At 48.3% G+C, this 23,335-nt stretch overlaps 1 protein-coding gene across 1 annotated transcript in view; it reads right to left on the reverse strand.

Annotated features, from left to right (window-relative positions):
* Window positions 1-228: 228 nt before the first annotated feature.
* The window catches only part of LOC123284083 (potassium voltage-gated channel subfamily KQT member 1-like), a 113,187-nt gene continuing 90,080 nt past the window's right edge, over window positions 229-23,335 (reverse strand). The window contains exon 10 of the mRNA XM_070485386.1: window positions 229-7,132. Within this exon, the coding sequence (XP_070341487.1) occupies window positions 7,008-7,132 (125 nt within the window). The 3' untranslated portion in view covers window positions 229-7,007. The remainder of the gene's footprint in view (window positions 7,133-23,335) is intronic.

A 23,335-nucleotide genomic window follows, 5' to 3' on the forward strand; every position in this document is an offset into this window, starting at 1 on the left:
GTGCCGGAGACAGGCAGGCTCCCAGGTACTGCCACGGACTGTGGGGATCACTGGGGAGAGCATCTCAAGTGAAGCCCTCTGAGCCCCTGGGGACGGTCTCACGCTGCCCCCACACACATACACATACCCGCCAGCCCAAGCTTAATCAAGCTGGAGCCAGTTTTTCTGAGCATTGCTCCATCCAAGTCCATCCCTATCTCATGACCATGGTCCCCCTGCTCCTATGTATTTCTGATAAATGACTCATATCCAGGATATGTAAAGATAGAAATAACTACAAATCAATAAGAAGAGACAACCCAAAATAAAACAGGCAGAAGATGTAGGCATTTTACAAAGGACAACATCCAACTAAATAATAATAACATGGGAAAGGGTTCAACTGTCTTAGCCATCAGGTTACTGCAAATTAAAATCATAATTTGATGCCACTAGACAGCCATCAGCACGGCTAAAAAGAAATGATGGAAAATGCCAAGTGTCATTGAGGACATGGAGGCCAGAATCCGCTATGCTGCTGGTGGGTGGGAAAATGGGCCCGCCTACTTTGGGAACTAAAAGTGAACATGGCCATCCCGCGACCCGGCAGGTCCACACCTAGGCATATCCTCACCAGAAATGCAGCCCATTTGTTCACCAAAAAGCCTGTACAGAATATTCCTCACACTGATGATAACAACCCCACACTGGAAACTGTCCAAGTGGCCACCGACAGTAGAACGAATAAACAAAGTGTAGGCCGTTCACACGGTGGAGTGCCAGCTGGCAGGGGAGAGAGAACTGCTCTCCTCAGCCATACGCTAGTCTCATAGGAAGTCAGACATGCAGGTGTGTGCCTGTGCGAGTCCATCTATAGAAAGTTCAAGAACGGGCGAAGCTGAATCCTGCTGCTAGAAGCCAGGACAGTGGTTACCCCTGGGCATCACTGACAGGAAGCGGGAGCACAAGGCCTTCCTGAGAGGCTCTGCTGTCTCACTTGGGTGCTGGTTGCATGAGTCCTAGGGGGTGAAATGCATTGAGCTGTACACTTGAGACCTGTGTACGTGTTTGTATGTACTTCATGCTTCAACAAAGAAGTTGAAAACATAAAGCTCTATATATGAGGACAATCCTTTCTAAGCCTAACTTGAGAGACGGACAGTGTGGGCCTGGAGAGGGGCTGGGTCTGGCCCCCAACTCTCCCTAACCCCTGCTCAGGGGACCTGTGCCTCTGGCCTGCGGACCAGGCTGCCTCAGGGCTCAGTCTCCTCTTCTAGGTTTAGGCAGAGCACACACGGGAGCTGTGTGGGACCACCCCCCAACCACCAGAAGTGTCTCCATAGCAACACCAGTGCAATTTGTGAAGTCATTTTGTCCTCCAGCCACCTCTAGTGTATGGACGTTGTCCTCTCCCCAACATCCTCCAACACTGTTGCCAGGTCCAGGCCATTCTCACTGAGGATGTGTGCACGGTGGAGAGGGCTGAGCCCGGGTCCCAACAACGCCTGGGCCTGGGGTTATTGTGATGGCTGCTGAGGAAGTAAGAAGCCTGCTAGTTTTCCTCTGGGCCTTCTACCTAGACAGCAGGCCCACTCCCTGGAGCAGTGGCCCCACGAGGCCAACCGCATCCTCCTCACATGCTCAGATGGAGGAAGTGAGACTCCCCAAGGTTAGGGGGCCTCTGGGGGCTGGTTCGCAGCTGGGCCAGTGCAGGCTGGGAGCCAGATTGAGGGCATCCGATTCCCAGTCCCGTCTCTTTCCCACTGAGCCACTCCGCCTCGCTTTTAATTTAATTAGGAGAACATTTAATCCCCCCGAGATGGGTTTGAGCCTGGCTGGGACTGTGAGGCTCTGACAGGGAGCCTGTGACTCATGCAGCTTCGCATAGCCCTCCCGGGCGGGCTCCCATGGGGCTTCCTTGGCACCTCGTGCAGACAGAGGTGGTCTGCAGCTCCAAAGAAGACGGGACAATGGTCTGGAAAGACAAACTGGTCTCATCTGTTCCTGGCAAGCCCCCTCCCTTGTCCCCCTGGACACTGGCCCCAGAATGGCCTCTCCATCCTTTCCCACCAAGGTTTGCAGGGTGAGAAACAAAGTGAGGAGCTCAGGCTCTTGCAGGGGTACAGTGCCTGGTGCCTCCTTGGGTCCAGGGGGTGGGCTGCAGTGGGCCCTGGGTATGTCTGAAATGTCCTAGGCAAAGCTGGTCTCATCAAAAGAGCTAGCCCTGGGTCCACGGAGCCAAGAGCGGGGCTGAGCTTTGTGACTTTTGCCCCCATTTCCAGAAGGCATGGGGCTGGCCCTGGCCTCGCTGACAAACGCAGAATTCAGGAGACATTAGTAGTGATGTGGATGAAAGCCAGGCCACAGCGGCCTCGCTGGAAAAGAGAAACTTGAAGATTTTGGCGTGAGATTCTGCAGGGTCCAGGAGAAAGTTGAAGACATGGAAATTCTAATTAACGCACACAGGGCTGGTTTTGCTCAAGGATCTACAGGCTGTCATGTTGCAGGAGGCCCGCAAGCACATGCTTGCTGGGGAGGTGCTCACGGTCACCTGGTGGGGGCCCTGCAGTGCCCTAGCCTCAGCCCTGCCTCCCATGCCTGCCTTTCCTGGAAGGCCCCTGGCCCTTCCAGGGCCCATCTCAGTGGACAGGGTGCTGCCCTACACTCTCCGCCTGCAGAGCAGAATGGGGAGTGGCTAATAAACATGAGCTGAGTCTCGCCCATCCAAGATGCCATGACAGAAGAGATGGAGGGGACCAGGGACCAACTCTTCTGGGGGGACCCTTTTGGGAAACCATAGGCTGCTGTGCTCATGGAGGGCCTGGCCTCTTGCACCATCTGTCTTGGGCATCCATGTGCAACTGATGGGGCAGATGTGAATTCCAAGCCAGTCCTCGCTGACTCTGCAGCTGGGGAGGGGACTTCATGGAAATGGCTGCAATCTCCCGAGGTTGCTGGGAGAAGGGTACCCAGGCCACTTCCGCTAACAGCCCAGAGCTCAGAACCACAGATCCTCATGCTGAGGCCAGTTCTAACCCTGCCATCCCAGGCCCTGTGTGCTAGCACCCATGCCGAGCTTGCTTCATGTCCCCCTTGAGAGGGACTGGCCAGGCTTTGGCTGGGGGGATCCTGTCTGCCTTGGGCAGGAGCAGCAGTCTTAGAGCTCCTTTTGGCCTGGGACTTTAGGGATGCTGGCGAGGGAGAGGTGGAGAGGAGCCACACACTCCCTGCTCCCTAGGAGCTGAGGGCCAGGCAGGGAGACAGACCCCCAAAAAGGGTCCCAGGCGCCGTATTGAAGGCTCAGGGAGCTGGTACCGAGGGCCTCTAGAGCTGGAGGAGGATGCGGCTGCCTCGCCCGCAGGCATCCTGGCTGAGGCAGGGATGCCTTAGCAGACATCGGAAAGATGAGTAGGAATCTGATGGCTGCAATGAGTGACAAGGGCGTTCCAGATAGGGACACCATGTTCAAGGCAAGGGATGCACAAATGGGTGGATGCCCCCCCCACCCCACCACCACTATCCTGCTAGTGACTCTCCATGGGCAGAAGACAGTGGGTGAAGCAGGATCCCCAGAACTCATCTCAGCTCTTATTGGGGTACAGGGCTCTCCTCCCCTGGTGGGGAGCTCCCTTGGTCCCCCATACTGTACTCTATATGCCCTGTTTCTACCTTACACTTGCCCCTTGGAAGCCCTGTGGCAAGGCTCTGGGTAGGGAGGACAGAGCGCAGGGAGCTTGAGGCAGATGGGCTCCCTTCTGGCCCTGCTGGACCCAGAAGACTATCTCCCTGAAAGCTGTGTGGGAAGCTGCATGTGCCAGAGCTGGGTGAGGGCCCTGGGACTGCACAGGGACACTGGGATTTGCCTACAGAGCTGGCGTGGCTGAAGCCACCGTCTCCCCAGCCTACTACACCCTGGCCCCTGCTCGCTGGCGGCTCCCTAGTTTTGCACCAGGCTTGCTTGCAGACCCCGGGCCCCCCACCCCTCACTCCACCAATGGCCAACAGGCCCCAGAAAAAGGAGCTTCGCCCAGCCCCAGGGACCTTCCCGTCATCAAGGCTGCAGCGACCTCACCTCCCTGGGGCCCTGCGGGCAGGGAGAGCTTGAGATGGAAACAAAATGTGTCTTTATTTATGCTTTTAATTTGAATTCTGGAACTGGCCCAACGTGGTAATACATTTAACATCAGTAAAATGCTGAAGAAAAATGGATCTGTTTTTCAGTAACTGCCTCCCACCCACTCTGCCCCCTGCAAGACCCCCATGCACATCCCTGTCCCTTGCACACACACATCAGGGTGTGCACCTCTCTTCCTCTCTTGGGGTCCACAGAGCTGGGCTGCTCGTGGGAGCCACGTCCCTGAGCAGCTGGAGCCGAGTTTAATTAGGGGCATCAATCACCAGGTCGGCCGTGCAGGAGGCAGAGGAATGCGGCCCCAGCGTAGGCACAAAGGCCTGGCCTGCCTTCCCGCCCCAAAGGTCGGTGCAGCCTTGAGTAAACACGGTGCCCACTGGGGCTACCTCCTCCTCCAGCCATGGTGGTGGGCCCTCTGCTCAGCCTGTAGCCCTGGGGGCAGCTGGGTTCTGAGGCCCTGACACCACTTTCATTGGCCTGCATCCTACCGTTCCGACCGGAGCTCCTCAAAGGACAGTACCCCAACTACTGAGGATGCAGGCTCACAGATGCCCTGCCATCTCAGCCTTGACTCTGCCCTGACCAGACCACAGTGCCTCCAGGTGGCCCCTCAACTGAAATCTCGGTCTCCCTGCTCCCAGCCACAACCAAAGAGCCCTCATCCGTGCACCACGCCTGGGCTCCTTCCTACCTTGCTCACATCCGCTGCTTCTGGACGGGTCTGCACTGGGAAAGATGTTCGCAGGCTAGGGTGGGAACCCAGTCAGGTGAAGACTGGTGTTTTGGCCTTACCTAGGCCCAGCCAGCGCTGGAGGTGACAGAAGACACTCCTTTCCTCCAACCAACTGGCCAAAGTGTGGGAATGCTGGCCTAAGAAGTCCCATAGCAGGCTCTCTGGATGAGGATGCAGCAGGCCCACTGCAAGCAGAGAGCTTGGGGCGTTTCAGGTCTGATGGCCTCTGTCTCGTAGGAGGAGGACAAGAAGTGGCCAAGCGCCCCTGACGATGCAGCTACACTGGCTTGTGTTGCCTCCTGGGGCTCCCTGGGCAGATGGGCAGCCTCTGGCCCCAAGAGCTTGGTGTGTGCCAGCGTGGACAGCCCTCACCTCAAAAGGGGTGACTGCCCAAAGCAGCGGTGGGCCATCTCAGACTCCAGTCTTTCACCACCCTCACCCTGGGCCTCAGAGCCCAGGGAGCTGATGAGTCCTGACTGCCCGGCTGGATGGGTGGTGGGTGACAACCCTGTCCTCCCAGGGTGCAACTCTTTGTATCTACAATCTGGGGGCTGGGCCACGGCTGAGAGAATGACAGAAAATGAGCTCTGACAGGAGAGAGGCCAGGAAGACAAGAAGGGGCAGGCTGAGGCCTGGGTGGTGTCCAACCACACGAGGGTTGTAGTTCTCAGTGGGCTCTTGAGTGCCCTTGCTCTGAGCAGGCACTGCCACCTGTGTTGCACACAATACCAGCTACAAAACTCCAACTTTTACCACTTTGGGGTCTCTTCATGCCCTGGAGTCTGTACAGGCCTCAGCCAAAGTGGTAAGCTGGCGTTCTGCCTTCAGGTGCTGACACGTACCTGCACAACCCGCTGCTGCTCACACCTCTGCACTGCCCATTTATCAAGTGAGCCTGGCAGGTCATCTCCAGGACGGACCCAGAGTTCAGAGCCCCATTCCTTGGGGTAACTCAAAAGCCTGCTCTGGTGCTGAGTCCACGAGGACAAGTCACCCCTGCTTCCCAGTGATCCGGTTGGCTCCCACCAAGACCTGTGAACACTTCTTATGTACGCCCTGCCAACCACGGGGTGCTGCCAACCTCTCTGTGAGCCTGGGGGACCTGGAAAGATGGCGAGCGGGTCCTGTCTGGTCAGAATATCACCTCGAGACAACCCTATCCTTCTCTCATTCTGCTACCTGACTCTACCAGTCCTCAGGTCACATGAGCAGCCAGGAGACCCTGTAATTCGGGTCCCAACTTCCTCAGTTACCTACCAGGCAAAAGCCACACCCGGCTGGCAGCAACGGCAGCAGGCCTAGGGCCTCACTCTGACACAGGCACACATGGTTCAGGACAACCTCAAGACCCCTAGAAAGCCTGGAGAGCCTGACACCCTTTAGGGAGCTGTCTGTAGAGAGAAGGAAAGAGTGCCGGCAAGTGCCCCTGGGAAGGGCTGAGAGTGCCGCTTACACATCCCGGAACAGAAAGACTTCTCAGGGGATCCCCAATGGGGTGGCAGCCAGAATGGGCCCGAATGCCCTGCTGACCCCGCCACAGGCTATCACCGCTGGGTGCCCTGGCAGGGAGTACCGAGTCACATGTCACAGGGGAATCACACCACGGCCGGGCCCCGGGGATTGGCCTGGCGATGCCGTGACGGCGGGGGAGGACGGGCATGCATCCCAGGCCAGCTGTGCCTCCAGGGAAGGCCAACTGGAAGGCGGGGAAAATCAGCCATTTCCTCCACCTGAAGGAGCCCCTGAGGACAGCAGCGGCAACTGGCAGACAGCACTCGGCATCTGCCCCGTGGCTTGGGCCGGGGTTCCACGGGGAAGTGCTGAAAAACAAAGTCGTCTCTTTTTGGGGGGCGTGGAAGGGGGCTAGAGGAGAGAAAAACAATCTTCTCAGACGCTCGAAGCACGAAAACAAGTGGAAAATGTTCAGTCTGGTTTTCCGTAAGTCAAAACAAGAGGATCATGTTCCCAGACTCGGCGGGAAATGCCCCTGCTCCCCTCCTCGCCTGGTGCCCAGGCACTGGGGCCAGCCCATGGTGGCTGGTAGGCCCAGGTTGCTGAGGGCAGGCAGCAAGTGTTGGGTGCTGGGTGAGTAGACCCAAGTCCCAGCATTGAGCCCTTTGAGCCCTATACCCCTCTGCCCATCATCCACGGGCAAGTGGGCACTCACTGTGACACATGGGTGATGGGAGCCAGCAGCGTCTCCCCTTCCAGGTCCAGGTCCTCAGCAAAGCTGTTGGTTCTCATGAAATGGGCCATGCTCACTTCTAGCAGCGTGGGGCTCTTCTTCACTGCGGGGAAAGTTGTGGCCATGTTAGGCGTCTGGAAGGCTTGATGGCAAAGGGGCTCAGGGCTGGCTAGAGCTGGACTCAGATGCCCACCCCAACCTGCCAACCTGGCCATGGGACAGACCTGTATACCATGACCCTCCCCACAGATGGACAAGATGCCCACTCGCAGGGCCAGGTGAGGAGTAGAGATGGTGCACGAAGCCTCAGTGCCGAGGATCTGGGCAGGCTAAGATGACCCCCACGTGCCTGAGGCCTCAATGGCTGAAGAGCAGTTGAGGGCCAGTGATGCCTCCTCAGAGTGAGGACTGTGCCTGGGCTGAGCTCAGGTGTCCAGGTGTCTCTCAGGTTCACACTTGACATTTCAGGTCAAGAATAAAGCTACTGACCAGCATACGTCTGTTAAGAGAAACTGATTCCCACCACCAGGCCATCACTCATGTGGACAGAGGGTTTGCGACGCCCCAGTGAAGACCCAGGGTGGTAGGACTACTGCCTACAAGGAATCACAAGCCCGGGAGGGTGGGACAGCCACAGAGCTCCTGGCCCCTCACTCAGGCCACGATGCCACATCCACCACCCACACCCCAAGGGAGGCACAGGAACCACCCCAACAGCTGCTGTAACATTCAGATTCCTGGGCCCACCCTCAGCAATCTGACTCTGGTGCTCAGGGGTGACTAAGAATATGTTTCAGTCCCCTGATTATCAATCTGAACTTTTTTTTCATATAAAATTTTTATTGTAAAAGTATTAAGTACTTGTAAAAAGTGAAACAACTCAAAGATTTACGAAGGCCTTCCTCCTCTGCGGTCGCCAGTGTTAACTGTCACCTGGATTCCTAGCTCATCCCTCTCTGCTCATCATAGCAGCTGACACCAGGTAGGACTTGCTTTTATGCACATGTGATGGCTCTGTTCTTGTCACTTTGTTGCTGTCACTCTACAACATGCTCATCTCATTTTTCTACAGGTATACAGACATGGACCTAAGTCTTATTTTAATAGTTGTGTAGAAGTCCGTAGTTTAGAACTCCCACAGTTCTCTCAACCATTCCATGTTTGATGGACACTCAGGCTCCATTAGCTTTAAGCCACTGCTTTAAGATGACGCACCACCCATCTTTATGAAAACCTGACACTGCGGCAGGTGAGCGAGTGCTTCCCTGGTAATTTTAATAGATGTTGCTGGATTGTTTTCCCAAGAATGTAGCAATTCAGATTCCACCAGCAGCGTGTGAATGTGCCAGCTTCCCCACATCCATGACCTAACCAGCTGTTGGCAGCCTTTGCAGGGCCCGCCAAGCGTGGATGAAGACTGGGATGCTGTTTTTCCTTCTGCGCTGAACGCCTTTTATGGCTCAGAGGCTGTTTGGATTTCCTCCTACGGAATTGTCTGTTCATATCATTTGCTCATTTTTGCTTGTCGATTTGTAGGAATTTTTTATATATTAGAGATGTTAACCCTGTGTCACATGAGGCCCAGATCTCCTCCCCAGGCTATCTTTGTTATTTTAACCTTAATTATTTTGTTGTTTCTATCATAGAAATGTTTTCTGTTTTTAAACTGACACCTATTTTTTTGCATTTTTAAAAAGGAAGGTTTTCTCATCCCAAAGTAATACAACTTTCTCTTAAATTTAGTTGTAATATAAATTTGTGAATGTGTGTGTGTAAATTTTAAAACATTTACCATTTCTGCCTAATATTGTGGGAGATCATCAACAATCAGAAGATGAAAGTGTAAAAGGTATTGTATACAATCTTACTAAAAAAACTAAAGTAAAACAAACTATAAAATTTCGAAGAAAACATAGAAGAAAATCTCTGGACCTTGGATTTGGCAATGAGTTTTGATGTACGACACCAAAGGCTCAGTCCTTAAGGGGAAAAAAATTGAAAAATTGGACTTTATCAAAATTAAAAGCATTTGTTCTACAAAAGACACTGCTGAGGGAATGAAAAGACAAGCCTCTGAGTTGGAGAGAATGTTTATACGGCACCTCTCTGGTCAAGGACTTGAATCCAGAATATATAAGGAATTCTTGCAACTTGACAACAAGAAAGCCAACGACCCAATTTTAAGAAGGGATTACAAATAAGCACGTGAAGAGATGCTCAATTCAATCAACATCAATTATTAGAGAAATGCTATTGAAATCCACAATGAGCTACCACTACACCCATATAGAATGGCTAAAATTAAAAAGTGGCGTCGATTTTAGATATTTGGAAAAAATAAAGTTAGAGCCTTACTTCTCAGCTTACATTAAAAAAAAAACAAAAGAAAAAAACGTTGAAGCCTGATAACATCAAACACAAGGAGGCAGAGCAACTGGAACTCTCACATGTTTGCTGGTGGGAGTGCAAAATGTGCAGCCATGTGGGGAAAGAGTGGCAGTTTCTCATAAAGTTAAACATACACTTACCATGTGACCCAGTGGTCCCTCCCATATATTTACCCAAGTGAACTGAAAATTTATGTTCACAAAAATCTGTACATAAATACGTATAGCAACTTCACTCAAATTCCCAAAACCTGAAAACAACCAAGATGTACTTCAATAGGTGAGTGGATAAACAAACTGTGGTGCATCTATACAATGGAATACCATCCAGCAGTCAAAAGAAATGAACTAAGGAGTCATGCAACAATATGGATGAATCTCAAATGCATTTTGCTAAGCAGTGAAAGAAGCCAGATGCAAAAGGCTACATATTATATGACATTCTAGAAAATGCAAAACTACAGGGACATAAAACAGGTCAATGGCTGCTAGTGTTTAGGGGAGGGGGAGTACTTGACTTCAAAAGGGTTGCATGAGGGAACTTTCAGAGCTATGGAACGTCTCTGTATAATGCTGTGGTGGTGGATACGTGACCTCAGGGATTTGTCAAAACTCATAGAACTGTACATCTCCAGGAGCGAATTTTACTGTGGACAAACTAAAAAAAAATCAAGAGACCGTTGGAGGATCCTAGGATGGAGAGTAGACTGACGAGTGAATTCTGGGTTAATGAATGTGTGACAGTGCTGAAAGGGGAGGGGAAGAAGGAGCTGGCCTACAAAGCCTCAGTAACAATCTTTTGACCAGACACGGTATGGCTAAAGTTAACAAACTATCATAAACCCACTATTGTAGTTGGTAGGTTTGTTTCTCATAGGGGTACTACATGTTCATGCGGGTTAAACAAATAAATCATAGATAATGGGAGCCAGGTTTCTCACTGCTACAGAAAACAAGTAACAGAGCAAGTCGGGGGGTATGAATAAACTCTGTGATCAGAAACATCATATGAATTCATATTTAGCTTAATGTAGACACAGAAATAAATATAGATATGTGTGTATACTCAGGTTATGTACATACATATATGTCCTAGCTCTGTCCACTGACAGGCCCTAGAAGTAGTGACAACCCTGGAGCAATGGGCACACCCAGTGCCCAGATCCTGGCTTCTAAATACCATTCTCAATCCAATGGCCAAAGCTAGGATAATGTGAGCAACAAAATAAATAATAATAGCATTGGAAAAAGAAATATTCCTGAGTCCATACTGATTCAGGTTAACAAATAAATAATTGGAGGAGCAGGACAAATCTTCCTTACAGAAGAATTCCAAATAATAATTGTAGAAAGAAGGAGAAAAATAGAAAACCACCATTAGGACAGCACAATGATATTTGCTGCAGGCAAGATCCCTGGATCAGTGCTAAAATTAGTAGGTGAAACTTTAACAGGTAATTTCAAAGTTTCTCCCCTCAAATATTTATTCATTGCTATGTTGGTTTTAACATAGGTACACCAATTCTTTGATACTCTCTCTTGCTGGAGGTAGACTATAACTCTCCTCCCCTTGAATGTCGGCTGGACACAGTGACTTGCTTCTTACGACTAGACCATGGAAAGGAAAAAAGTAACTTGATGGTGGCGGAACCTAGCTGACATCGCCTTAACCAAGCGTGTCAAGGTTAACATCACCAGTGACGAACCATGTTGATGTCATGTACCCTGATCCAATGCAGTGAGAAAAGCACCTCACTTCTGTGGCATTCTTCCCCCAAACCCATAACCCCAATCTAATCCTGAGAAAATATCAGACAAGCCCAAATCGAGAGACATTGACACCTGACTAGTATTCCTCAAAAGTGTCAAGGTCATGAAAAACAAGGAAAGACTGAGAAGCTGTCAGATCAGAGGAAACTAAGGAGACCTGCTGACTAAATGTGATGATGGATCCTAGAAGAGAAAAAGGATATTAGCAGTTAAATTGGGGAAATCCAGATAAGTTAATTAAACTGTAGCTTATCTAATAGTATTGACGCAATGTTAATTTCTTAGTTTTGATAATTGTACCATGGTTAAATAAGATGCTAATGTTAGGGGAAGCTGGTGAAAGGTATATGGGGACTCTCTGTACTATTTTTGCCTCTTTTGTAAGTCAAAAAGTTATTTTTAAGTAAAAAGTGAAAAAAACCTGTGTACAATAGTACAAAAAAATCCTTAGTATGTAATTAAGAAGATACAAGAAGTCTAAGGAGAAATGATAAAATCTTAATGAGAGACATTTAAGAATACATAAATAAATAGAGAAATATGCTTTTGTTCCATTGACTAGAAAACTGAATATTGAAAAGATTGTCCCCAAATCTTAATAAAAATCCCAAGGTTTCTGTATTGGAACCTTGGACAAGCTGATTCTAAAATTGATCTGGAAGTGCAGAAAGCCAAGAATCAACAATATTCTTGAAGAACAACAAGGTGGAAGAACTCACTCTCCCAGCCATCAGTACTTGTTACGAAGCATTGGTCATTCAGACGTTGTGGTGCTGATGCAGAGAGAGACACACACACCAAGGGGATAGGATTGAATGTCCGGAAATAGCCCACACACATTTGGATGCTTGCTGTGTATCAGAAGGGGCCTGCAGATGGTGGGAAGAGGATGTTCAGGGTCAGTTGGCTGTCCACATGGGAAAGACAGTACATTGGACCCTTACCTCACACCGTACACCAAAAATTCACTCTTGACGTTCCACGCAACTGAAGACTAATGAAGAGAAGCAAAACTATAAAGCCTTTATGCTTGAATCTAAAAGAATGCCTTTGTGACCTCAGGGTTTGGAAGGATTTTCTAAAACTTAAGCAATAACCATAAAGGAAAAGACTGCTTAATTTGACTACGTTAAAATTAAGAGCTAATCATCAAATGACACCTTAAAGAGTGAAAAGACAACCACAGAAGAATAGTATCCACAAAATATAAAGAACTCATACAAATCAATAAGAAGAATATAAACAACTTGGTGAAAAACGGACAACAGACAAACAGGCACATTACAAAAGAGGAATCCAAATGGCCGATGACTACGTGGAAAGGTGTTGTGCCTGACTAGTAATCAGAGAGATGTAAATAAACTCAGGGAGCTCACAGCCCATCGGGGTGAGGGGCAGACTTCCAGCAGGAAACCGCATAGACATTACTTAGTCACACCCGGGAGAAGGGCTCGGAATGAAGGGCTCTCTGCCCGTGACATTCTCAGAAAGCACAGGAAAGTAGCCGGTAAGCCTTGAAGAATGCATGCACATTCAAAGGCTCACAGGTCTGGGACCTGGCGGGAGCATTTACTGTCCCCATTTTAGAGATTCGGGGCAGAGATTCAAGTACCCTGGGTTATATTATACAGTTGTCAAGTGACAGAGCTAAGACTTCGTCCAGGATTCAAATGTTCTTTCAAGAAAAAGGAAAGGAAAAAGAACACAAATACATATTTTTATGTCTGCATCACTTGTATACAGAAGGAAGGAATGGTGGAGTGGTGACTGGAAAGCAGGGCTGCTTTCCAAACACCCGAGATGACAAGTGCCATCTCTAAAGCCCATGAGCCAAGGGTGAGCCACCTGACCCCTGAGAAAGGCTCAGCCTGGCCTTTTAGGAAATTAAAATGTGCATATCGGTTGGCTGCCCAGAGCGGGTGGGGCCTGCACCTGCCAGAGAAGAATGTGTGCTGTTTGGTTTAATCCTGGGAACAGCACATGGGGCCCCACAGCAAAGGGTGAAGAGAGGGGCTCCGCAGGTTTGTTTTTCCAAATTAACAGGAAAGGCGCTGCTCTGCCCAGCTTCTGTGTTGGAGGGTGGGGGTCTGCCTCCCCCACCACGGGCAGGTGGTGAGCAGGGCTACAAAGCCCCTCCCTTCGCTCACCTGCAGTCACAGCCTGGTCAGGGACCTGCAGGAAGCTGCAGGGACTGCTGGGTGGGGATTTAGATCCTTGGCCAACACAGTGGTACACTGCTTCCTTCAGGCAAGGGCTTTGGGGTAAATGCTGTGTCTCAAGAGACCCAACTTGTCACACCCACCAAGGAGCCTGAGGTTGGTGTTTCACAAAGATGTGAAAAGACAATCAACAGCCCTGGCCTCCCAGCTGCATGGCAGGCCGAGCCCATGGTGGACTCTACAGGGCAGCTCATCTGGACACTGGGCCCCAAGGAGGGCAGCAGAGCCACGCCAGGTGAGCCATCCGGAGTGCCAGACCTCGGGGAAAAAAGAGCACTATGTCCTGGCGACAGTGAAGTCACACTTTCATAAGACAGTCCCAGTTTTCGATGCTTTAATTCCTTGGCTGCCTTTGCCTTGTCAAGGCCAGAATCTGGGCCTAAGTGTTCAGGGCAGAACAAAACAATTTTGTTTTCTAGGAAAATGGGAGGTCTGGGATGGCGAACACAGCCTCTGGCGTGGTGACTACCACAGCTGGCGACACTGGCTGCCAAGTCTCACCCTCTCTCCAGAGAGCAGGAACCAAACAGCACAGCATCTTCCATTCCAGCCAGAGGCCCTGCTCGATAGGGTGATTTTAATTTTCTTTAGAAAAATACACGCACAGAAAAATGACTAGAAGGAAATAGATCAAAATATTAACTGTGTTTGTCTTTGGGTGAAGAGACCAGGGGTGATTTTCTTTTCTTTCCTTATCATTTCCCTATTTTCTATCTTGGATGTTCCCTTTCCAAGTCAGGAAACAATAATTTGTGGCAGTCTCCCATATCTGTGCCTCACTCTCCATCCCACGGCCCTGCACGTCTTGTCCTGGAGTTACCAGAGTCTGTCGGAGCATCCTGCATCCCTCCGGCCAGCCTGCAGCAGTCCATGTGGCTGCAGAGAGCCATCTCTCGCCACAAACGTCCTCAAGGCCTTCCACTCCCAGGAGCGCCTGGTCTCACTTACTTTGGTTCCTTATCCAGCCCCTGCCCCCTGCCCATTCCAGTCCCTCGCTCTCACAGCAAGGCCAGCTCATCCCCAGCACTGGGACACACTTGGCTGCCCTGAAATGCAGGAAGGGAAATCCCACTTCTCCACCTTCTGCTTCAACTGTGACCTCATTTCATTTTCACAGCAGCCCTTTGGAGTGGCAGCTTTGATCCCCATTTCTGGATGAGCAAACTAAGGTTCAGAAAGGCTATAAATCATGCCCCTGGTCACACAGACTAGGCCAGGACTCCAGCACTAAGTCAAACTTGCTGTAAGGCCCCCACCCCCCCCTTGCCCTCTGCCCTTTGCCCTGGGAGAGTCTCTCCGGTTTCTGGGCCCTCCCTGGTAACTTCACCCGGCCCACCCTGCCTCGTGACTGATTAAAATCCTGTCTAATCTCCCAGGTGTAACCCAAGTCCTCCACAAAGCTTTCCAAGGCTCGGCAGATTGCCCCCTCCCCTGGATGGGCGCGGGGCTTATTATGTGTGCCTGCCCTCAGGTCTATGCCAGATCCTCAGCACGGGGGCCTCGCCTTCCACCTCCCCCATGTCCCTCCAGGGCCTGGCACAGGCACGTTGCCTGAGCCAGCTCACACCCCACAGGGATAAACAGAAGCTTCCCATGTCCTTCCCAAGTCAGAGCCCCTTCCCTGGCTGCCCCCCTCCCCGCCCAAGAAATCCACCCAGCTCTTGGCAGACTTGCCAAAGCCCTGCAGATCCTGCACCGTGAATGAGAACCCCCTCCCCAGGGCATCCGGACAGCTGCAGCCAGGCCCTGCGTGACATTGCTGAGCCGCGGCCCCAGGCCTATGCCAGCTGCCCATGCCCGGCTCACAGTCCCCAAGCCAGCATGGCCACACTGCCACCTGTGTCTCCACTCAGAGGCGAGAAGTAAGAGACACAGACAGAAAGTGTAAAAGCCATTCCCACAACAGCTGCCAGGAGCAGGGCAAAGAGTGGAGTGAAAATGTATGGTCACAGCTGGCACCCAGTTCTGCTCAGGAAAATACCTTGTTTGAGTGGACACCTGTTGTTTTTGCCTGTCCAGCAGCCAGGCTTGGCTTCTGGGAACAGTTTCTCAAATCTTCCTGAGAGGGTACAGCCTTCCCCCATCCCAGGCTGCAGGGTTCAGGTACCCACTGGCCGTTCCCAGAGGGGGCCTGTGGCCCAGGCCTTGGACATCAGAGGCAGGTCTGAGGACGGCTCATACCCTGCTTGGGGCCAGTGTGAGCCTGGCCTCAGGCTCTGGCAGGAATGATGGGCAAAGAGAGGGCCTCTTTCTGTTGGGTTTGCAGAGCTGGCAGCCATCTTGCCTCCATTGGAAAGTGGCTTTCTGAGGACAAAGCCATCCCAGGGGCCAAGAGGGAGAGGGAGAGGGGGAGGGGAGCAGAAGAGAGAACAAGGCGGGTTGGGGGAGAGTGAGAGCAAGCAAGCAAGGTCATCCCAGCCTGGAGTCCTGCTGTGCCTGAAACAGCTGGGTCCAGATGTGTGAGCTAAAAAAAAAAAGTCTCCTTTTTGCTTCAGCTAGTTTGAGTTGGGGTTCCATCATTTGTCACCGAGAGAGTCTTTAGGAATGTGTGTGACAAACTTGGGGGTGAGGCGTGAGCCTGAGGGAATGGGTCTGGGGCGGCAGGGTTACACAAGAGCTGAACTACTCGAATTTCCCTCCCTGCGCTTTGGGGAGCACAGGGCAGAGGACAAAAGCTGATGGGAAAGAAGTTATCTCTGCAACCAGCCAGGGAGCTCTTGGGGAGCGGCTCCCTAAAGCTGGTGGCCTGCTTTCTGCTGTGATGCCAACCCCCTCTCCACACCTTGGGGTAAGAGGATGTTTGAAGCAAGCTGCAAAACATGCTGGATCTCAGCCAGTCAATAGCCTGCAGAGTAGACTTGACACGAGCACAAGCAACAGTGATGTGACGGTCCGTGGTGACCTTGGGAATCCTGACCAATCCACACCGCCAGAGATGAGGGCACTAAGGACCCTCAGCCCCAGTGCTGCCCCTCACATTGGGGCTTACAGGGTTCAGAAAACGCAAATCGGAGAGGGAACAGAAATGGTTCTGTGGGCCCAAGGGTTGGCTCCAAATAGCGGGGGCGCTGAGGAGGACAAGCAGTGACAGAGCCAGGACAGGATCAACCCTGAGTGAGTGCAGGAAACGGAAAGGGAGCAACACAGCCACCCACACAAATCGGGTGACCCTCCGGGGTCTCCATGCTCCAGGAAGTCACTGTCCAGGTCTCCCAAGACACAGTTCCAGGGGACGGTTCCCGGCAGCAAGAGCAGCCCCAGGAAATGTTAATATACAATGGAATCTGGGTTAAGCACTGTCTTCTCCAAGAGTTGAGCTCACAGGACATTCCCAAGAAACCTCTGGAGAGGTGGGGAGGAAAGTTTCTGGAGGTCTTCGGATGAAGAAAACAAAAAAGTGGCCTTGATTTTCAAGGCGAAATTACAGAGGAAGAAAAAAATGTTTTTAATCTAATTAAGAACGATCTTTTCACCTTCACCACAACATCACGGAAATGTGCCAGTTCTTAACTTCACACAATAATCAAAGCAATTAGTGAGGGAGAAGCCTTGGAAAGCAGTGTAGATGTTCTCAGAATGTTTAATGGGGAAATGAGTTGCAGGCCTCGTTCTCAGCATCCGGCTCCAGGCCCTGGCCACCAAACCCAGACATCTGCTTGGGCCCCACCCCCCAGGCCCCGAGGGCGCGGGCTCGAGAAACACAGGTCCCTTCCCAGGCCGCCTCCCAGCCAGGCCAGATCCGGGGCTGAGAGGCTCCCCATGGCTCCCCAAGCTGGAGCCTGGACACAGTCAGAGCCACCCCAGAGCTGGGGGGAGGTTTAACGTCAAAATTATGTTAACAACTGATTGTCAAAAATGATCAGCTCAGCCTGGCTCCCCCACCCCGTCCCTGCTGGCTGCAGGAGTGCTGGGAGGCAAGGAGAGGGCAAGGGGCCCGGAGGGGAGCTCAGCTATGACACCCCCAGTTTGCATAGACACCACTTTGTGAAAAGACAAGGTGGCATCTGTCCGGCACGGCCCTGTAGGCCCCATTCCAATGCTGCTGGCCTCTTAATGGGCCCAGGAGTCAAACTGTTTGGACATGAGGAATTTCCAATAATCAGAGGAAATATGGAGAAAAGAGGACGACACTACTTAGGAAATCGCCTGTTCCAGAGAGCAGAGGGAAGAATGGCTGTGTTAACTGGCTGTGGAAGAGACTGAGACTGCGGGTGGGTCAGGCAGCTCAGCAAAGCACCTCAGGGTTGTATGGCAGGCACAGGGGACACAGAGGTAAAGAACACATTGTCCCTGTTCTCAAGGAGACGCAGGCAGCACAGGGGCCTCACCCATGTGCCCTCGGCACTCACGTTCCATACACACCAAAGGCTTCTTAATGCAAACCTTACCAGATGATTTTGTGAGCACTATCTCTGACCTCAGGGCTCTGCTCAGCAGCACACAGGGACAGGCCAGAAAGGATGCAGAGTGAATCCCCTGAGGGGCAGCCTCAGCAGTGGGAGATAAATACCCTAACTCCCTTAGCAGCTGGTGGAACGACTCTGAGGACATCTCTATACAGCTTCCCAGCTGCCTGCCATGGAGTTCTTCCTCGACAAGTGACCTGCACAGGGATTCCCAAATTGGGCTCTGTGTCCAGTGAAACTGATTCAAGACAGTGTGACAGGAAGCCGCTGGAACATTTTAAGGAGGAGAACAGCAAGGTCTACTTTATATTTAAAGAATTCTCTCTGGCTACTGTGCGAAGAATGGAGGAAAAGAGGCAGGAGTGGGAACAGATCAGGGAAGAGGGAAGGGCAACAAGCGAGGCAGAGAACTGGTAGTGGCTTTGACTAGGGAGGTGGCTGGAGAGAAGGCAAGGAGGGGGCAAAGTCCAGAAGGGTGACAAGACCTGCTGATGGATTAGACAGAAGCACTAAGAAAAAGGCATCCTTTTAGAAGATTTCCAGCCAGGTTTAGAGAACAATGGCATGCTGCTCCCCTTCCCCTCTGGTTTCAAATTTCCCTACTCACCTCCTCCAAAACATAAACCCAACAAGAAGTGCAAATAAAAGTGTAGACAACCTATGCCTTCAGCACCAGTAGGAAACAGAATACCGTGGCCTTCAAATTATCTGTAAATGGCAAAATGAACCAAATTCCAACCGTGCTCTAGCCACCTGCCCACCACTGCAAGCCTCTGAATGCAGTCAGGAGATGAGGCTTAAGATGCCCTGTCAACAAATGTGAGGAAAGTGAGTGACCTCAGCCAAAATGGTGGACTAGGTACATCTGAGGGCCTTTCCCTTCACAGAAACATTGAAAGATCAAGCAAAACCTTTAAAGTGACTCCAGAATCAACTTCATCAGAACTCCAGAAAGCAGGCAAAGGTTTAAAGCAAGCAAGTGAACACCAAACCAAGAAACAGGCAAATGAAAAATTGTAGGAGAGCTCTGTGGCGTTTTTATTGTCCTTGCAATACTCTCTTCCCTAGCTCAGTGGCAGTCTTGAAGACAGCAGCCCACATTCCTACTTTGGGGCCCTGCTCCCTGGTTCTGGAGGCAGCAGAGCAGATCTCATTTTCAAAGAACTGTGTTCTGTATCATCTGGGGGTTGCCTAAAGGACTGACACAAGGTGATTGCCTTTGTTTCCTCTAACATGGAACTCACTCAGCGTGAAAAATGGTGGACATTCCTTGCAAATACTATAAGGGGGTCAAACAAATCATGGCTACCTGTGGAAAAAGGATACAGTTTGAGGCATACAATAGAGCACAAAGTCTGGAAGGAAAAGCTGGGGAGAGAGTTTCTTCAGGAAATCAGGCCATTCAAAAGCACCTGTGTATACTGAGGAATTGAGAAAACCAAGAGCACGCACAGGGGAGGATGCACCCTCAGAAAAGTCCTGAGCACACACTAAGCTTTCACCTCTGACTGATCTCTTCCCACCTCAGACAGGAAGAGTTGCAGACAGCCTGGCCAAGTCTTAAAGGATTGTCCCAGCACAGAGCTAACCTGCAAAGATTGGGAGAGTTCTGTTACTTTTTTTTTCCCCTCCCTCTCCTTCTCCCTTTTTGTATTCCTGGCACTCAAGAAGATCTCTGTCAAAACACCAGCTGAACACAAACTAGAGGAACAATAACTTCAGAGACCACACATGACAAAGAATATGGATTTCACAAAAATAGTTTAGAAGTCACTAAACAAACAGCTTCAACTCACATCAAGAAAAAAAAATCCTGAGAAGGGAAAAGAATCAGATGTCTAGAGTTACTACATATAATATCCAAAATATCCAGTTTTCAACCAAAAAAATTATGAGACATGTAAAGCTTCATGTAAAAAAACTATGAAGCATGTAAAGAAACAAGAAAAAGTATGGCCCATTCATAGAGGAAATTAACAGAAACTGTCCCTGAGGAAGCACAGACATTGAATACCAGACGGAGACTTTAAATCAACTTTGTTAAATATGCTGAAAGAACTAAAGGAAATCATCAACAAAGAACTAAAGGAAACCAGGAGAACAATGTATGAATACATAGAGAATATCAGTAAAGATACAAACTGTAAAAATGAATTAAACAAAAATTCTGGAACTGAAAAGTATAATGACTGAAATGAAAAACTCGCTAGAGGGTTTTATTAGCATATTTGAGTGGGCAGAAGAATCAGTGAGCTTGAAGAGAGATCAGTTGAAATTATCCAGTCTCATGAGCAGAAGGAAAAAAGGACAAAGGAAAAATGAATAGACCTTGAGGGACCTGTGAGATACCATCAAGCTTAACAACATACTCATAATGGGAATCCCAGAAGGAGAGGTGAGAGAAAGAGGCGGGAAGAATATTTGAAGAAATGAAGCCAACAACTTCCCAAATTTGATGAAAGATGAGTCTATGCCTCCAAGAAGTTCAATGAACTCCAAGAAAGACATCATAAATCAAATTGTTGAAAAAGACAGAATCATGAAAGGAGTGAGAGAAGTGACTCATCATATACAGGGATACTCAATAAGATTAACATCAGATTTCTCATCAGAAAGGATGGAGGCCAGAGGGAGTAGGATCGAATTTTTAAAGTGCTAAAAGAGGGGAAAAAACTTGTGAGTCAAGAATTCTATATCTAGCAAAATTATCTTTCAACAATGAAGGAGAAATTAAGACATTCCCAGATAAACAAAAGCTGAGGGACTTTATTGCTTGTAGACCTGCCCTATAAAATTCACTAAAGAGAGTCTTTCAGGCTGAAATGAAAGGACACGGAGAAAGTAACCAAAGCTATACCAAGAAACAAAGAATTCCAGAAAAGCTAACTCCATAGGTAAATATAAAAGCCAGTATTCTTGTACTTTTAGTTTGCAACTCCTCTTTATTTCCTATGTGACTTAAAAGACAAATGTATAAAACAATTATACATCTGTGTTATTGGGAATACAATACACAGACTGTACAATACATATAAAGATATAATTTGTGACTATAACAACTTGAGGGAGATGGAACTATACAGGAGCTGACTTTTTGTATGCTATTGAAGCTACGCTAGTGTCAGTTCAAACTAGATTTATAAATTTAGGATGTTAAATGTAACATTCAAGGTAACCACTAAGAAAATACCTAAAATACATACACAAAAGGAATTGAGAAGAGAATCATTATTATATACCAACAAAAAATTGGTTAAACACAAAAGAAGGCAGTAAAGGAGGAAATGAGGAACAAAGAAGGTATAAGACGTACAGAAAACAAAAAGCAAAATGGCAGACATCCTTCCTTATCAGTAATCACTTCGAATGTAAATGGATTAAATTCTCCAATCAAAAGACAGAAATTGGCAGAATGGATTAAAAAAAATTACCATAAAAAATACCATCTAGGTTTGTGAAAGTACATTCTGATGCACAACAATGAAATCGTCCAACGATCTATTTCTCAGAACATATCCCTGTTGTTAAGCAACACGTGACTGTATATACATCAAACAACTGAACCTCAAAATATAAGGAGCAAACATTGACAGAACTGGAGGGAGAAATTAACAGTTCTACAATGATAGTTGGAGATTTCAATACCCTACACTCAGTAACATGATACAACAACCAGACGGAAGATCAATAAGGAAACAGAGGACTTGAACAATACTATAAAACCAACTAGACCTAACAAACTCATATAGAAAATTCCACCCAACAACAGCAGAATACACGTTCTTCTCAAGAGCACATGGAATATTCTCCAGGATAGATCACATGTTAGGCCATAAAGCAGTCTCATGAAGTTTTTTTGAATTAAAATCATACAAAGTATCTTCTCCAACCAAAATGGAATGAGGGTAGAAATCAATAATAGGAAACTCAAAAATTAACAAATACGTGGAAATTAAACAACACACTCTTTAAAAACTAATGAGGGGCCAGCCCCAGAGGCCTAGTGGTTAAGTTTGGCACACTCTGCTTCGGTGGCCCAGGTTCAGTTGCTGGGTGCAGACCTACACCATTCTGCTAGCAGCCATGCTGTGCTCGCGGCCCACATACTAAAAAATAGAGGAAGATTGGCACAGACGTTAGCTCAGGGTGAATCTTACTCAGCAAACAAATAAATAAAATTAATGAGTCAAAGAAGTCATCACAAGGAAAATTAGAAAATACTTTGAGATGGAAAGAAAATGAAAACGTAGCAAACTTAGGGGATGCAAAGAAAACAACACTCATAGAGAAAACCATAGCTATAAATTCCTCCATAAAGAAAGAAGAAAGATCTCCAATAACCTAACTTTATAGTTTAAGGAACTAGAAAAAGAAAAGTAAACGAAACCCAAACTTAGCAGAAAAAAGGAAATAATAAATGTGAAAATGGAGAAATGAGTGGAACAGAAAAACAATAGAGAAAATAAACTAAACCAAATTATCTATTTTTGAAAGGATCAACAAAACTGACAAACCTTTAGCTAGATGGTCTAAGAAAAAACTAGGGAATATGCAAATAGATATCATAAGTGAAAGTGGGGACATTACAATTGACCTTACAGAAATAAAAAGAATTATAAGAGAAGACTATGAAAAATTGTACTCCAACAAATTAGATAACCTAGATGAAATGGACAAATTCTTCAAAACTCATGAACTACAAAAATTGACTCAAGAAGGAATAGAAATTTTGAACAGACATATAACAAGTAAAAAGTTTGAATCAGTTATCAAAAAACTCGAAGAGAAGTCCAGGACCTGATGGCTTCACTGGTCAATTATACCAAAAATTTAAAGAAGAATTAACATCAATACTTCTCACAGTCTGACAACAACAACAACAACAACAACAACAACAAAAACAGAAGAAGAGAGAACACTTTGCAACGTATTCTTTGAGGTGAGTATTACTCTGATATCAAAGCCAGACAAACAGGCGCATGAAAACAAAGCTAGATACCAATATCCCTTACAGATGCAAAAAGCCTCAAGAAAATACTAGTAAACCAAATCCAGTAGCATATTAAAAGGATCATAAACCATGAGCAAGTGGGTTTTATCTCAGGAATGGAAGGGTGGTCCAAAATTTTTAAAAAATTAATTAATGTAATAAATCACATTAATAGAATTATCCCAATTGACACAGAAAATGCATTCAACAAAATCCAACAATCTTTCAGGATAAAAATACTCACAAAATTAGGAAAAGAATGAAACTTCCTCAACATGATAAAGAGCATTTATGAAAAACCCATTGCTAACATCATATTCAATAGTGAAAAGAATAAAACCTTTTACCCTGAAACCAGGAAGAAGCCAAGGATGCCTCTGTTTTTCACCTCTGGTTTTCAACAGTGTACTGAAGTTTCAGCCATAGCAATTAGACAAATAAATAAAAAGCATCCAAATTGGAAAAGAAGACTTAAAACTACTTTTAGTCACAGATATCATGATCTTATATATAGAAAATCCCAAAGAAGTGACA

This window comes from Equus asinus, chromosome 14, assembly GCF_041296235.1.
Source record: "Equus asinus isolate D_3611 breed Donkey chromosome 14, EquAss-T2T_v2, whole genome shotgun sequence".
NCBI lineage: Eukaryota > Metazoa > Chordata > Mammalia > Perissodactyla > Equidae > Equus > Equus asinus.